This window comes from Myotis davidii, unplaced genomic scaffold (assembly GCF_000327345.1).
Source record: "Myotis davidii unplaced genomic scaffold, ASM32734v1 scaffold73, whole genome shotgun sequence".
Classification (NCBI taxonomy): Eukaryota; Metazoa; Chordata; class Mammalia; order Chiroptera; family Vespertilionidae; genus Myotis; species Myotis davidii.
Window position 1 is genome coordinate 3922896 of NW_006286675.1, and position 17385 is coordinate 3940280.

Consider the following 17385-nt stretch of genomic DNA (forward strand, 5'->3'; position numbering starts at 1 on the left):
CCTCCCTTCTTCTCTGTAAAAAAACAGTAAAATATTTTTTTTTTTTAAAAAAAGGAGACAGCCGAAACCGGTTTGGTTCAGTGGATGGAGCGTCGGCCTGCGGACTCAAGGGTCCCAGGTTCGATTCCGGTTGAGGGCATGTACCTGGGTTGCGGGCACATCCCCAGTAGGGAGTGTGCAGGAGGCAGCTGATCGATGTTTCTCTTTCATTGATGTTTCTAACTCTCTATCTCTCTCCCTTCCCCTCTGTAAAAAATCAATAAAATATATTTTAAAAAAAAGAAAATAATTTTATGGTTGGGGGTCACCACAGCATGAGGAACTGTATTAAAGGGTCACAGCCTTAGGAAGGTTGAGAACCACTGCTCTAACCAACTGAGCTATTTGGTTAGGGCTCATTTAATTTTTTTTTTTTTACCCACAGACAACTCCACAACAGCTGAGAATTTTGTTATGCCCCACTGACATTGAGGCATGGAGCCTTCTTTTTAATCATGGGGGCAGCAGTGGTGGTGATAGTTAATAGTGCAATACCTTTAATGGGTGGTAGGTGTTTCAGATCCTGATAGATGCTTTAAAAAAAGAAAGGAACATAGTAATGGGACGGAGAGTAACTGGGGGGAAGCAGAAGAAGCTTTTCTCTGAGGAGGTGACATAACTTCTCATGTCACATGAAGGCATCAGAGAAAGCTTCATGTGACATAATTTTGAAACCATTTAAGAAGTTAACTATAGGGCTCATTCAACCACAGGTCCTTTTTCTGTTCCCAGCCAGCCTCTCATAATAAAGAATAAGCATAAGTATTTATTGAGCTTCTGCTGTGCTTGGCACTGCTCCGCAAGCTGGAAATATTAAAACGAGTAAGATACACCTCCCTGTCCTCAAGGAATTTTTTTCTTCTAATTCAAGGAGATAGACAACAGCACTATTCTGTGAAGCTTTTGTAGATGTTTGCTAGAGGAGGATTTAGGGTGCTCATAGGTCAGACTCAGGCATCAGGGAAGGCTTCTGTAAGGAGGTGTTGCTTTGCCCAAGTCCTGAAGGTGAGAGGTGGGAAGATAGTGCAGACTCTGGGGGTGGTGTGAGCAAAGGGCTGTGGGTGACAATGCATGACCTCCTGGTAGTTCACCCAAGTTGGAGGGTGGAGTTGTAGGATAAGAGGTGACTGAAAAGGTAAGCAGGAGACAGATCATGAAGGGCCTTGTGGGCAATAGCATGTTATGAACACAGACTTTGGAATCTCAAATACTTGTGTACCAATACGAGTGTTGCTGCTGAACTAGTTTTGTGAACTAGGGCAAGTCACTTTCTAAGCTTTAGTTTTCTCATCCATAAAAAGAGGAAATACAAGCCCTCCCAAGGTTGATGTGAGAATTACATAAGATAAATGTTATCCAGTTGGCTCTGGTAGATGACAATAAACTGCAGCAGTTAATATTGCCATGCAGAGAAGTTTGGACTTTACTTTGAAAGGGTGGTGCTGGAGAATGGGGCACTGAGGGATTTTAAACAAGGTGTGACAGGCTCTCTGTTTTAAATTACCCAGGCAGCATTGTGGTGATTACATTGAACAGGATGGGACCAGCAGGGAGACCAGTCAGGGCACTGTTGCCGTGGTCCAGGTGACAGAAGGCGGCCTGAATCAAGGCAGTGCCTGTGGAGAGGGAGAAGGGTGGGTGGATTTGAAAGGTAAAGGAAGTGGGATTTGCTGGACTGGTGTGACCCCATACAGGGAAGAGGAGGGAGAAAGGAATCAAGAAATTGGGGTAGGGGAGAATGAATCCTCTGCGTGGTAATAAGTAACAGAGTTCTTTGATTAGAGTTCCCTGATTATTCCTGACCTTCTCTCAGATTGCCTCAGTCCTCCAGTTTTACCCATGGAATAGCGAAGTTCACAAATGCCTTCCTCTTCTTCTCTATCCCCCAATCCTTACTTATATTTTTCTCAGTGTAAGACCCAATTGTGATTTAAGGGAGAAAAAATAGGTGGTGCCTTGCTACCAAGTAGACAATATGCACCTCCATAGTTTTGGCAGACTGGATCACAGCCTATTCATTTGGCATCAGTCCAGCCCCAGAATGATTACCGTTGACATTACCTCATACTTTCTTCATTCTCATTACCCTTCTTTGAACTTGTTCTTGTTTGACAGTCTCTTTGTGTGGTGTAGAAAGGAAGTCCTCTTTCTTCAAGGAGTCTGGTCAGGAAAAGCAGGACTTTTTCTTGAGATAATCCAAGGCCCCATCTGGCTTTGTTGTAAACACACACATCACATCGTGCTCTTGACACTGTCACACTGTCAGCTCAGTGCTTCTCATTTGTACATGAGCAGCTCTCTTACCAGTCTCCTTGTCTTTCACATTTTCATTCCTCTCCCAGCCTCTTAACCGTGCCATTGAGTCTCCCAGTCATCAGACCTCGATGTTGCCAGAACTCCTAAACACTTTTCCTTCCTACTCTTTTGAATTCTCAGCACATCTGGTATTGCCTGATATTCTTTCACATATGAAAAACCACTCCTGCTTTGTAGTATTTCTCTGGCCATTTCCCCCTGAGATTCCATTGTGGGCTGTTTTCCTCCTTTTGTCACTTAAATGCTAGTTTTCTCTAAGGCTCTGTCTTCTCTACTTTTCCCGGCTTCAACTCCCATTTATGTGCCAGTGACCCCTGCTCTCCTTGAGCCTGGATCTCCCCTGAGTGCCAGCCCTCAAACTCACCAAGTTCAAAGTGAAGCTCAGCATCTCCACCAAACCTGTGATTCACCGTTCTGTAGTCTCACTCATCCTCCTTCTTCCATTTAGTCATTCAGAACAGAACCCTGGGAGTCACTGTGGACTTTTTCCCTCTCATACCATCCGTCTGAGCCCAGGTAGTCATCAGAATCCTCGATATTGATTGGCATGCCTTCGTCTTCTTTATTTTCTCTCCTACTGCCTTAAATCAGGTTCTTACTTCCTGCCTATATTCCTGCATGGCCTCCAAGCTGGTTGCCCTGCGTTAGCAGTCTGGCCCTCACTAGTGTTTGTGCCCTTTCTAAAATACAGATCTTTGCTAAAACACAAATCCCTGTTTCTTCAGTCTCATTAGATACCCCTCCTTCCTCCTCCCATAACACCCTATACAACATCACATTGTACTGTCCTAGTTTTACCCACAAACTGCCATACTGTCTCTCCTGGTCTGTCTAACCCTTAAAACTATTAGATCCTTAAAAGCAGGAACCATAGCTTTCTTTGCCATTGAATCCTGAAATATAGCACAGGGGCTAGTACATAATATGATTGTTTATTGGAGGAATAACTAAATGGAAACTCCAGTGACTTTGGCACATGTTTTGTTGATAATATTAGTTCTACTTTTGAGTACCGTGTGTCAAATACATTATTTTCTAATTGAATCCTCACAATAATTCTGTGTCATATGTGGTGTCCCATCTTATACATGGGGAAATAGGCTCAGAGAAGTTAAATCACTTGTACGAGGTTGTGTGGCCAGAAGCAGAAGTGGGATTTGAACTTGGGTCTCTTTGGCTTATGAAGAAGCTATGGCAGATGCCCTTCCGTCCTTGTACTGCCTCCAGTGTATCAGACTGCATTGTTGTCCAATTGTGGAGATTTTTGGCCTGAAATTTATGACCCTATATTTACCTCTGAAAATTTTAATCTTATTCGCTGAAACTGGTTTGGCTCAGTGGATAGAGAGTCGGCCTGCGGACTGAAAGGTCCCGGGTTCGATTCCGGTCAAGGGCATGTGCCTGGATTGCGGGCACATTCCCAGTAGGAGATGTGCAGGAGGCAGCTGATCGATGTTTCTCTCTCATCAATGTTTCTAACTCTCTATCTCTCTCACTTCCTCTCTGTAAAAAATCAATAAAATGTATATATAAAATTTTTTTTAATTTTGTTAAAATAGGCCTGTGATTGCAGGCGGTAAGAATCTATTTTATTCTGAATTTTTGTTATCCGTTGTATTGCCTATTCCTTCCTGCTTCGTGTTATGTGTAGAGCTGATAAGCAAACATTGTTATCCAAGTCACTGATAAAATGTAATAACAATACCTTATTGAATCAATTGGTTTGTCTGTTTTACTGCTTAAGCCCCTAACACAAGGTTCAACATACATGAAATACTTAGTAAATACTGATGAATACTCATTAGTATAGATAAATAAAATACAGTAGTCCCACCTTATCCATGAGGGATTCGTTTCTAGACCCACAGTGGATGCCTGAAACCATGGATTATATTGAACCCTGTATGTATTATGTTTTTTCCTATGCATACATGCCTGTGATAAAGTTTAATTTGTAAGTGAGGCACAGTAAGAGATTAACAATAATAACTCATAATAAAATAGAATATTTACAATAATATACTGTAAATTATGTGAAAGTGGTCTCTCTGTCAAAATATCTTATTGTTCTATACTCACCCTTCTTGTGATGAAGTGAGATGATAAAATGCCTATGTGGTGAAGTGAATGATGCAGGCATTGGGATGTAGGCTGCTCTTGACCTATTTGTACATCAGGAGGATCAGCAGCTTTGGGTAATCCTGGATCATTGAGGCATGATGATATCTGGCCAGATGTCCAGAGTAGGTGATGTCAGTAGTTGAGAATCCTTGAAAATTGAAGGGTTTGTTTTTGTTTCTGTTTTTGTTTACTAACGGGGGTAGCATATACAGTGTGGATATGCTGGACAAAGGGATGATTAACAACCATGGCAGGACGGAGCTGGCCGGTGCAAGATTTCATCACACTACTTAGAACAGTGTGCAATTTAAAACTTATTAATTGTCCTGAAATTTTTTAATTAATAATTTGGACTATGATTGACCTTGGTTAATTGAAACTGTGAAACAGAGGGAACTACTGTAAAAATAAATTGGACAGGACCAAAGACTGAGCCAGACTTACCACTATTAGTTCCTTTCTTATTATATCAGTTAATTCATTAATCAGCATTCTTTGAAAAATATTATCTTACCAGTTCTTAATTATTCTATGTTAGTATTTAATTCCTACATCTTCATCTTATCTACTAGAATATCTGGAGCAGTCTTGTCAGAGACCTTGCTGAGTTCCAGATATATTCTGTTTATGGCTCTTCTGTGGTCAAGGCAGAAATAAGTTATTTTGTAGTGCCGCCTTCTTAAATAAACCATAGTGGCCTCTTGTGATTACTCAGTACGGCTGCATACAGTTGTGCAGGTTGTGTACTGTGCAAGAGGTCACATCTAGGGGGTTCTGTTTAGATCATAGGTATTATGGATGTATTTTTATAATGACAGTTTTTGTTTTTGTTTTTTTGGCAGACAAGAGTAAAAAGCCTTGAGCTTTCTGAGAAATGGAAGTAAAATGTCTTAAAGGGTATAATTTTCTAATTGTACATGTGGACTAAATGGCTCATATGGCATTTTTCCTTGGAGCAAAGTATCTGTTCAGTGGGATATAGAATCCATCCTTATTCTCATCTTTGGAATCAAATATCTTGAAAATCTGAAATCAAGTATTGGCTTGCCCCATTTTTTTAGCACTTCTCTCTTTTTCCAGAACTCCTTAATAGTCCCCAAAGTGGAAACCACAGAAACTGTTATTCATAAGCAAGCCTTCATTTTTTTTCAGCCAGGTTTTAGGAAACAATCACAGATTTTGGTTGACATTAAGGACTCCCCAGCAATTCAGGTAAATCCAGGTAGCTGTACTTCATGTATAGATGTATAGAATGGAACAATGTGACACTGTTGACTGGTGAATGTAACAAAAACCACTCAAAAGTAGACATGCTGTTTATTTTCCATCACCCTTGTGTTGTCTCTTTCTCCACTTCCCAGATTTCCTCAGCTTTTACTCTCACTCCTTCATAGGCATGCCACACCCCCACAATACTGGTATCTAGTGGGTCTGTTCTCAAAAAACTGAGGCTGGATGAGAGCAGATTATAGGTGGAGGTTCGGGTTATTACAATAGAAAAATAAATAAAAGAAAAGCAATTCCCAGAAGTAACCAGTGAGAATGTAAGTTACAGTTTGAAGACTATGGAAGTGACTGACTGACCTTCTAAAGGAACAAATGTTGATTCTGTAGGGTAGGTGGCTCACATGGAGGTGAGGGGACAACTCGTCCCTAATAGCAATTTTCCTGCCTGCTTATGTAATCAGCTATTGCCACCTAACAGAACAGTCACAAAAAGCCATTTTGTCTTGTGGAGACATCAGTTTGGCTTAGGGGCATCTTGACTCAAATGCAGTTTTTAAAAGAAATTGAGGCATCTGTACCCAGATGGTTCCCCTATGGGAGTCCTGAGTTTTCATCTCCCTGTAAAGCCTAATCTTTCTTCTAAGTTTGGAACTTCTCCCCCTTGTTTTGGAAATGAAGGTTTTTTAAACCTCCCTCTTTAGCAGTCTTGCAAATTATTTCCAAAACTCACAAAGTTGCAGAAGCATCATTAGCCTACAGAACGTGCATTGGCCCCATATGCCAGAGGGGCCCTCCCCACTTCTGGCCATCTCTACCTTCTTTTTACCCATCAACAGCTAAGAACATATTCTGTTTGTCAGTGGGACTTGGTCATGTGGTTTGGTGCTTATTTTAATGAGTGCCAGAGCTCGAAGCCCCACAGCTGGGAAAATGAGAACAGAAGCTTGATCTATGTGCTCCATTTGGCCCAGAGGAGCTACTTCAGGACCAAATTGTGGTTATTCTGGCCCTTCTGCTAAGTGAATGGCCCCACGTGGCCTCAGAGAAATTGAACAGAGTGCTCCTAACCCCTTAGAACTTGCCCCCTGGACTTCCCCTTGATGATCTATAGCAGGAGACCATCTGTTTCATTTTAATTAAACTGCCTCTGTGACTACCATGAAGAGTGCTGAGATTTCGGTGAGATGTGTTTTGAGGCAGGTAAAGTTTTCATAGTGAGCATGGGGAAAAGCAACCACGTTAGTCAGGCACTGTTGTGTGTGGGGGTGTGTTGGGGGGCGGGGGGCGTGACAAGAAAAACTGATAGCAGCTACCATTATTGACTACTGGCTGTATTCCAGGCACTGTAACAGGCGCATCACATACATTCTCATTTAGCCTTCCCAACAACCTCCGAGGTTGGGTGTAATTATCCTTATTTTACAGATGAGGACATCCAGGCACAGGGGATGAAGTTACCTGCCCATGTCTATTCAGCCAGTGAGAGGTGGAGCCAGAACTCAAAATTGAGTTTGTCTGACTGAAGACCCAGCTCCCAACTACCTTAGCTTTTAGCATTTTCTCTGAACCATTCAAAACTCTTGTGCCCTTCCCAAGCAAGCAAACAAAAGCCCAGCAATACACATGGAAAAATTATAGTTAGAAATTTTTTAATATAGTCAGGCTGGTCTGTTTTTCTGCCCTCCTTCCAAGGGTCTAGTTTCCCTAAAGACAGGTTTGTTTGTTTTTCTATCTCTCTGATTGCTGTTTCCTTTCTACCAGTTGTACCTCTTCATTTCAAAAATCCTGTACTGGTGTAATATTTGCCGTGTCCAATCCTGTTGGTCTCCCCCAGAGGGAGAATGATTGGGCAGACTCAATCCAGGAAGCACTTCTGCTCCAATCCTATCTAATAATAAACAAACATGGTAATTAACCGTACCTTTGCTACTATCGCCATTGACTGATCAGCGCAGTATGCAAATTAACCACCAACAAAGATGGCGGCTAATTTGCATACTGCAGGCAGGGCGGGACCCTGGGAGCCGCCATGCAGGCCCCTGTGTGAGACCCCAGGAGCCACTGGAAAGCCAGGCCACAGGCAAGGCGGCCCCCTGGGACCCAGGAGCCCGTAGGCGAGGTCTGTAGGCGAAGCAGCGATCAAGCTATGTGGGGGAGGGTCGGGGGCAGAAGGAGCTACAGGAGCAGCTCTGGTCGGAGAGTGAAGACTTCCGCTGGAGCGAGGAGCAAAGACTGAAGGTTCCAGCTGCAGCGAAGACTGTGTCCAGAGTGAAGATGGAAGGCAGTGGCCAGAGTGAAGGTCTGGGTTCCGGGTGCCAGAGGAAAACTGGTGCTGGCAGCCAGGGGAAAGAAGGCCTATTGCACGAATGTTTGTGCAATGGGCCTCTAGTTAATTTTATAAGATGCAAAGCCAAAATACTTGCATCTTCTTGGCTTAATGATGCTGACATATGTGTGAGAGTGTTCTTTGTAGACTGCATTTACCATTTCATAAAGATGTGTTTGCATCATTACAAGGTACATATTGTAGACCAGCAAATGTGGCCTTGGAATCTGGTCTTGCAATCTGTTTCCCCTCAGCATCCTTGCAGATCTCTGCTACTCTCAAAAAGATTTTTCCAAAAATGTCAGTTTCCCTAAAAACAAAATACATTATTGACACCTTAAAATGATCAAAAATAACAGGTTTGGAAAATCATTTAGTCCAGGGGTCAGCACACTACAGGTTGCAGGTCAGATCCTGCAAAGGGCCTTTGTGTGTGTGTGTAGCTATGAGCTAATGATGTAATTTTCATTCTTCAAGAGTTGTAAAAGAAAAAAAGAAAATATGACAGAAACTGTTTTGGCCTGCAATGCCTAAAATATTTACTATCTGGCCCTTTTCAGAAAAAGCCTGCCAACCCCTGGCCTCTTGCCTGACTGCCTGATACAGTAATTCTTTGTGCACTGTTACTTGGCAAATAATCATCTAATATATGCTTGAACACTTTCACTAATGGAAAATTCATTTTCTTTCCAGTCACTTTATTTCCTATTTGGACAATTCAAGCTATTAGTAATTTTTAAAATCTGAAATTTGTCTCACTATAAGGGCCATCCTTTGGCCCTTTTGTGGGGAAAAGAGCTATTATTTCATGTCAACATTTACTGAGCTAATATACTCTAGGCACTGTGCTGAGTGCTGAAAAACGGTGAATAAGACATGTTTTTTTCATCCAGGATATCCCAGGTGTTATTTCTTGGCACTAAAGCAGTTGAGCTGGTAGTGTTACCTCTCTCATTCCCTGTCTTTGAGCCATTGGGTTAGGACTTTTGTCTTTAATGATTTTACTTATTTTTGAATTGTTACCCCACACACACAAAATTCAGAAGGGCAAAGGGTCATACAGTGAAACTAAGGTTCTCCTGACTCTGGTCTCCTGACCCCATAGCTTCTTTCTTAGGAAGTCACTACTAATACACATTTCCTGTAGGGATTTGATGTTAAAGAACAGCACAAACACAAGGTTTACGTTCATTTGGACAGAAACTTTTAATTAAGTCTCCAAAGGTACTGTTTTTAATCTATTTGTAAGTTTCTGAGAATGACTTAGTTTTATTTTCATAAAAATATGAAATTTGCACCAAATTTGGGTGTTAGACACAGCCCCAGAGGGTCCCTATTGCTTAACAACCCACCTGCTTTTTCAGTTAAATCTTAACTAGATGTTTTGGTTACTGCTGGGATTCTTGTTCATTACAGTATTGAATTCTCATGAAAGTCCTTCCTCTTTCATTGGAAGTAACACAATCCCTTCTTGTGTAACCCCCAGGTTTCATATCCTGAATATGATAGAAATAGTTTGAAATAAAATTGAGCCATACTTATAATGATGCCTCTGTCAGTTTCTTTTCTTGGCTATGTCAGTATGTAATGTTGAAGACCAGAAATCTCACTGTCTAGGGTTTTATAGGCAAGTCTTAATTTTTAGGAAGCAGGTAATGTTTGGACCTAGATTAGTTACACATAAATGACTTTGTATCAATAACTCACTTCCCACTCCCTCTATAGTTACTTCTTTAACCTTCGCTTCCAGTTTGGGGAAGATGGCAATGTGACATAGATGTATAGGTTCCTAATGATACATTTATATTTGAGTATCCTATTTAGATGTTTCCAGCAGACACCTAATCACATGTTGCTGCTCTTGCTTAAGACCTTCCTGTTTTCTTAGCCTGTCAAACAACCGTTCAGCAGCTGAACACCAGCCGTATTCTTTTGTGAAATAGGCTCTTGGATTCTGTTTGGAATTTCTCAACGATCAAATAAGTCAGAAATGTTTGAGGGATATATCTGTTATGCAGATTACTTTCTTAGTGTGCCTGTCCTTTATCTTCTAAGTGGTCGTCCTGAGTAACTTCACCAGCTGCTGCAGTGCTGTGTGGAAGAGTTTTCTCCTTTGTCCCTGGCACTGGTAAAATTCCATCTTGAACTCAGCAGGTCATCAAAGTGATGATGTGAACAGGTTTCTGTTGACCTTTAAGAGTGTGTACTGCCGAAACCGGTTTGGCTCAGTGGATAGAGCGTCGGCCTGCGGACTGAAGGGTCCCAGGTTCGATTCCGGTCAGGGGCATGTAACTGGGTGGCGGGCACATCCCCAGTGGGAGATATGCAGGAGGCAGCTGATCGATGTCTCTCTCTCATCGATGTTTTGACTCTCTATCTCTCTCCCTTCCTCTCTGTGAAAAATCGATGAAATATATTAAAAAAAACAAAACAGAGTGTGTAGGGACCTGATGACCCATCACACAGAGGAAACCCATTTGTACCACTCTCTGCTACTGTGTTGAGTTACTTCCATATTCAGTGATTGCTCTGGCTTTTTCTTCTTGGTTGTCGAGTCAAGAGAAAATGTGTTTTGTGTGTGTGTGTGTGTGTGTGTGTATGTGTTTTCAAAATAATTGGTTATTTTTTTAGCATATGTGGGGCTGATGGGCAATATAAAGGTTCTGAAAGGGAGGAGTAGGGTACGCCTTCCTTCAAGGAAGTATAGTATAGTATGAAAGTCAGGGCTTTGAAGCCACCAGACCTGGGTCATAAACTCAGCTCTTCCACTTTCTGTGTGACTGGGCAAGTTACTTAACCTCTTCCTTCTTCCTGTTTTCTTTTCTGTACAGCCGCTATTACAGTGGTCCTCCCTTATCCATAGTTTCACAGTATTCATTACCTAGAGTCAACCGTGGTTTAAAAATATTAAATGGAAAATTCCAGATATAAACAAGTCATAAGTTTTACCTTGCACACCATTTTGAGAAGCACGATGAAATCTCATGCCATCCCACCTGGGACGTGAATCATCCTTCTGTCCAGTGTATATGCTACCTGCTCATTAGTCACGTAGTAGCCATCTCTGTTACCAGATAAACTGTCTCATTATCACAGGGCTTGTGTTTAAGTGACTCCTATTCATACTTACAATGGCCCCAAATCACAAGAGTAGTGATACTGGCAATTGAGATATGCCAAAGAGAAGCCATGAAGTGTTTCTATAAGTGAAAAGGTATGAATGTATAGGAAAAAACATAGTATATAGGTTCGATACAATCTGCAATTTCAGGCATCCACTGGGCATCTTGGAACATATCCCCCACAGATGAGAGGGAACAATATTCAATGATTTTTAAAAGGGTATGATCAAAAAAGCAAGGACAGCTTGGCCAACGTGGCTCAGTAGTAGAGCATAGACCTATGAACCAGGAGGTCACACCTGATTCCCCGTCAGGACACATGCCCTGGTTGTGAGCTTGGTCCCCATTGTGGAGCAGGCAGGAGGTAGTCCATCAATTAATTATTCTCTTTCATTGTTAATGTTTCTCTTTCTCCCTCACCCTTCCTCTCTGAAATAAATAAAAAATATATTTTTTTAAAATAGAAAATGCTCTAATGGAAGTATTCCTTTGGAGAAGGGAACTACTGATATCTGCTACTATGGGTTTTAATGAAAGTTTCATAAAGGATCTTATGAGATGAGACATTTTCCTGGTAGATGGGGAGAGGTTTCCAAGGGGCATCAGGAAAGGCATGAGGCCGAGAAACTGGCGGGCTAAGGCAGGGATGACACCTGACTCTCTGTGTCTTAAGTCTAGTAAGGGTTTGGTTGGTTGGTTGATTGGTTGGTTGGTTAACAAGGGAGCCACCAATACAGATCAGTTCTGTGGCACCTTCTTGTTTAGAGAAGATAGGGACTGAAGTCAGTGACCCATGAACACATTTCTGCGGGGAGTGGAGGTGTGAGATGGCATTGTCTGGTGCATGACGTTGCAGGTCCATACTAAGGCAGCAGAGAGTTTTAAAGACAGTGATGCATTGTCCTTTGTGATCGACTAAGCTTATTGATTATGTAGAAAAATATTTAATTATTATAGTTCCCACTTCTTGTTTTCTGTTTGTTTTTCTGTGTTTGTTAAGTCCCCATTGTGAAAGTTTTATTAATTCCTAATTGGATTTCTGTTGGCAAAGAATATTGTTTTTTAATATATTTTATTGATTTTTTTACAGAGAGGAAGGGAGAGAGAGAGAGGGATAGCGAGTTAGAAACATCGACGAGAGAGACACATCGATTCAGCTGCCTCCTGCACGCCCCCCACTGGGGATGTGCCCGCAACCCAGGTACATGCCCTTGACCGGAATCGAACCTGGGACCCTTGAGTTCGCAGGCCGACGCTCTATCCACTGAGCCAAACCAGCTAGGGCAGCAAAGAATATTTTTAAATATGACAAACACATTAAGCCTGTTGAAAAACAACCACCTATGAAGAATCCAGTAGCAAACTTAACTGGCCTCTGGAACATGCCGGGACACACACAGTTGGTTACTTTCCCATGCTGATTCTACCCTTACAGCATGTTCTGTTTTTAATAATCTACCCTCAAATTCCACTTTAGAAAGCTACCACTGAGCTCCTTTTAAAAATTAAAATCCAATGGCATTGACCAGGCCTCATTTTCTCCTCCTCCTCCTCCTCCACCTCTTCCTCCTCCTCCATTCCATGAATCCATGTCTCTTTTGCCACCATTTGTCATTACTCTCCTTAAACTTTTTCTTGTCTTTAATGCAGTGTGCAGATATGGTTTAATCTTTTCTTGATAATGTTTGATTTTTTAAATTTATTTTTTATCATTTATAGTATTATAAATGTTCCCATTTCCCCCCCTTTCCCTCCTCCTCCACTCAACCCCTGTCCCATCCCAGGCCTTCATTACACTACTGTCTGTGTCCATCGGCTATGCATATATGCATAGAAATTCTCTGGTTCACCTCCTTCCCTCACCCTAACCCCCCTCCTCTCTGAGATCTGTCAGTCTGTTCCATGAATCCATGTCTCTGGACCTATTTTGTTTGTCAGTTTATTTTGTTCATTAGATTCCACATATATGGGAGATCATGTGATACTTGTCTTTTACTGGCTGGCTTATTTTGCTTAGCATAATAATCTTCAGAACTATCCATGCTGTCACAAAGGGTAAGCGATCCTTCTTTTTTAAAACCTGTAATACCTGACTATTTAGTCAGGAAAACTAACCTCTTTTCCCTTAGATTTTCAAATAAAAAATAACAGCAGCCAAAACAACAATAGCCAACAGTAGCTGTCTGGTGTGAATTATTCAAAATTATACCTATTTTTTTTCAGATCAGTAAAAAATATATTTTTTGGTGTGTTGCAGAATTTTAGAAGTTAGTTTATAAGTGCCATGAGATGAAAAAGGTTGAAGATTGCTGGTCTAGGACCCTCTTCCTGCCTCCTTCAAAGCCATTTTGCCACCGTATACTTCTGTCATATTTCCTGTTCCAAACTGTCACTTGCTTCCCACTCCAGAATTTTTCAGCCTCACTTTTTTTTTTAAAAAAAATCCTTACCCAAGGATATGTTTTCGTTGATTTTTAGAGGGAGGGAGTGGGGAGAGAGAGAGAGACAGAGACAGAGAGAGAGAGACATTGATGTAACAGAGAAACCATTGGCCATTTTTTTGTGCCCTGGGAACCAAACCCACAATGTAGGTATGTGCTCTGACCGGTATTCTGAACCCACAACCTTTTGGTGTGGATTCAAAATACTGGCCAGAGCTACCTGGCCAGAGCTAGCCTCACTTTTGAAGCCTTCTCCATCCACGTCCTGTGTAACCCACTTATCTTTGTGTGTGCATTGCTGTTGCATGGTACCAGCCCTCCTACTAAGAAGAGCTAGGCTCATGCTTCCTGGTTTCTACCACAGCAGTTCCCTGTCTTTTTCCTTCAGCCCTCTGCCCATCTTCAACACCCTACTCCTTCACAGAAGCTTTCTCCCTGCTCTGCTCCACACTCCATGTTGATTTTTAGCACCTTTATGTAATACTAACTTTGCATTTTTCATATAGATACTATCACTCCAAAGCTCCTCATCTCTAATTCTAAAATCCAACAAGTTTGGAAGACTGAAAGCTATTTAATAACCTTGGCACAAAACTCAGGCAAAATCTCTTTGAGTTAATGTAAACTGTCTTCTAAATTTATTCCATCTAGTGTGCCTATTTATACATTCTGCTGCAGAAATATGAATTTGGTGATGGGGTAGTTGGACAGGATGGAAAGTGAAGGGAATGTATCAACCCGCATTTTTTGGAACTGCCAAGTTTCTCTAGTATTGTGCTTCTCAGACTGGGGTACCTGTACCCATGAGAGTATGCAGGGAATATAGCGAGTTACCATGTATACCAGCACGATTGCCAGGAGGGTCAACTTTATTTGATGATTTGAGGGAAAATATGAAATAATAAAAGAAAATGTAGTAAGGCACAAAATTTTCATTCATTTAAAGGATAAAAGGTGAGATTTCAGAGAAATGCAGGCACTGTGGTTAGCTGGGAAGAAACGTCTTCATTCTCCTTGGCTGGAGTGCTCAAGCACTTTTCCATTGGTCTCTTTGTCTGTTTTTATGCCAGCGTGGTACCTTTTGCTTTTGCTTTTTTCTTAGGATTTTTTTTTTCTATTTGGGGTCTTCTGTGCTTCTATCTGAATGTTAGGAGAGTTTTTTTCTATCTCTGTAAGACATGCCATTGGAATCTTGATAGGGATTGCATTAAATCTATAGATGTCTTTTGGTAGTATTGATATTTTAACAATATTAATTCTTCCAATCCATGAACACCGATACCTTTCCATTTCTGTCTTCTTTGACTTCTTTCATTAACGTCTTATAGTTTTCAGTAGAGATCTTTCACCTCCTCAGTTAAACATGCTAAGTATTTTATTGTTTTTGATACTAATATAAATGGGGGTGGATTTCTTTGTTTCTTTTTCAGGAAGTTCATTTTTAGTGCTTAGAAACACTACTAATTCTTGCATGTCAGTTTTATATTATGCAACTTTACTGAATTTATTGATTAGATCTAGCCATTTTTTGGTTGAGTCTTAAGGATTTTTCTCTATATAAAATTGTGTTAGCTGGGAATAGAAACAGTTTTACTTCCTTTCTTTAAGCATTATTACAAATGTTTATTTTTACCATGTTTTGTGCTATTTAGTTGTGTTCTATTTTGTTTTTCAGGAGGCACCAAATAATGGCAGCAGCTACGGGGGATCCTGGACTCTTTAAATTACAGTTTGCCCCCTTTAGCAGTGCCTTGGATGTTGGATTTTGGCATGAGTTGACCCAGAAGAAGCTGAATGAGTATCGGCTGGATGAAGCTCCCAAGGACATTAAGGGTTATTACTACAATGGTAGGCAATATTAAACTCCATTTCCATCATCTTCTGTTACCTTCTCTGCCCTCCAGTATAGGGTCAGCTTTCTTTTAGCAAGGACACCTTTGTTGTTTACAACTAATGGTCTTGGTCTTCCCCAGTTTCTATTTTACTTCCTGACTTTTGACCCAAGTTTATTTTTACCTCTTTTTTCCCTATTGTGGGAAAAGGAAAGGGAGCTGTAAAACCCCAGTTATTAATCCAAAGAACTAATACTGATTATTTAGTATTGCTGGGGGAGAGGATTGGAAATATTTTTTCCCAATGAAATTTTTTTCTATATTCTTGGCAAATTTCTCAAGTTCACAAAAGCTCTGTCATTTTATGCTAAGCCTCTGTTATAACCACGAATTGGATGGGGCACTTTGGGCTCAACAAAGAACAGAATTACTAACACATATTTTTGTTCTGAATGCTGCTTTTAATGACGTATGATTGAAATGTGATAATGCTTCTGTGCAGGTGATTCTGCCGGGCTTCCAGCTCGCTTAACTTTGGAGTTCAGTGCTTTTGACATGTGAGTATTTTTTGCTCCAAATCTATAGTGAAGAACACTGTTTGCTGTTTTCAAGAAATGAGTACTCTTAGCCTCTCTCATAGGTGGACCACAGAGAAACTAAGGTAGCTCCTGGTGAATGGAGCCAGTTCCTCATGATTCTCTTCACCTCCTATAACACAGAGACAAATGCTAGATGCTTAAGACTATCTCATTTATTTTTTCAGCAGGTGTTTATCAGAGCCTATTTGGTACCAAGTACCATGTAGATTGATTGAGACTTAGATACTGTGCCTCCTGAGTTTGATTGTAGTTAATATTTTGTGATTCTTTATTGGTATTTCTTGATTTATTCCTTTAGTTGCTTATCCATGAGCATCACTGAATGTTTATTAGGATACTTCTATATAGAAGCAACTGTGCAAGGTATTCTAGGGATATACATAGAAATATGACATATACATTCAAAGAGTTTTTTGTCTGGTTGGAGGCCATGGGGAGTTGATGCAGAGAAGAGAGGCATTTATTGATTTAAATAGCTAAGCATTTTCACATTCATAAATAATCTTTTCAGACCTGCCAGGTGTAATTTCTCTCTTTCTTTCAGATGAGGGAACTATGGGTCAAAAGATAAAATGACTTGCCAAAGGTCACATGTGGCCTAATTTAGGAAGCTCTAATGAGAGGAAGGTAAAGTGTATTTCTGAGGTTGCATTGAGTAGCCAGGGGCATTTTGTTATCATCTACAGAAATAGAGAAACCAGAAGGGGGCTAAAATTTTAGGACGAGGTAAGTTTGTTTTAGAACATGTTGAGATGACAGCATCTAGTAGAAATGTCCAGAGGCACTGGAGTCAAGCAGGGTTGGTCAGACTAGGTTTGAGAGTCTTCCATGAAGAAAAGATCATGAGGCTGTAAGAGAGGAAGAGACTCTCCTGTAAGAACAAAGGGCCAGAACATACCTGATTAGGGAGGACAAGAAGATACAGAACTACCAAAGGAGATGGGAGTTGTCAGAGAGGAGAAAGAACCAGAAAAGAGCTATAGAAACCAAAGAAGGAAATGTTTTCAGGAAGGAAAGAGATGGTCTACAATGTCAGAAGCAGAAAGGTCAGAGTTCAATGCAAGGGTCACTGGATTTGATTAGGTCTTTTGTGGTCCTTGAGAACTGTTTTTCAAACTGAATTCTACACAAAAGAGTGGAATAGGACCCTTGTTGGGGCCCTATAAAACAATTGAGAATTAAAGACTTATAGCAAGCATGTCAAACTCACAGCCTGCGAGCTGCATATGGCCCACAATGAATATTTTTGTGGCCCAGCCAATATAATGGTATGTAAGAAACATTTTAATTAAAATTTTGTAACTTAATTTTTACAATAGCCTGTTATACACAATCCTATATAATAAAACCCTAATATGCAAA

The 17385-nt window shown here is 40.8% G+C and overlaps 1 protein-coding gene across 4 annotated transcripts in view; it reads left to right on the forward strand.

Annotated features, from left to right (window-relative positions):
* The window catches only part of ATG7 (autophagy related 7), a 239242-nt gene that overhangs the window by 1501 nt on the left and 220356 nt on the right, over positions 1–17385 (forward strand). For 3 of the 4 annotated variants that reach the window (XM_006758276.2, XM_015560374.1, XM_015560376.1), the window contains exons 2-3: positions 15268–15440; positions 15927–15981. In XM_006758276.2, the coding sequence (XP_006758339.1) occupies positions 15281–15440; positions 15927–15981 (215 nt within the window). In that variant the 5' untranslated portion in view covers positions 15268–15280. The remainder of the gene's footprint in view (positions 1–15267; positions 15441–15926; positions 15982–17385) is intronic. The other variant, XM_015560375.1, reaches the window with a different exon arrangement.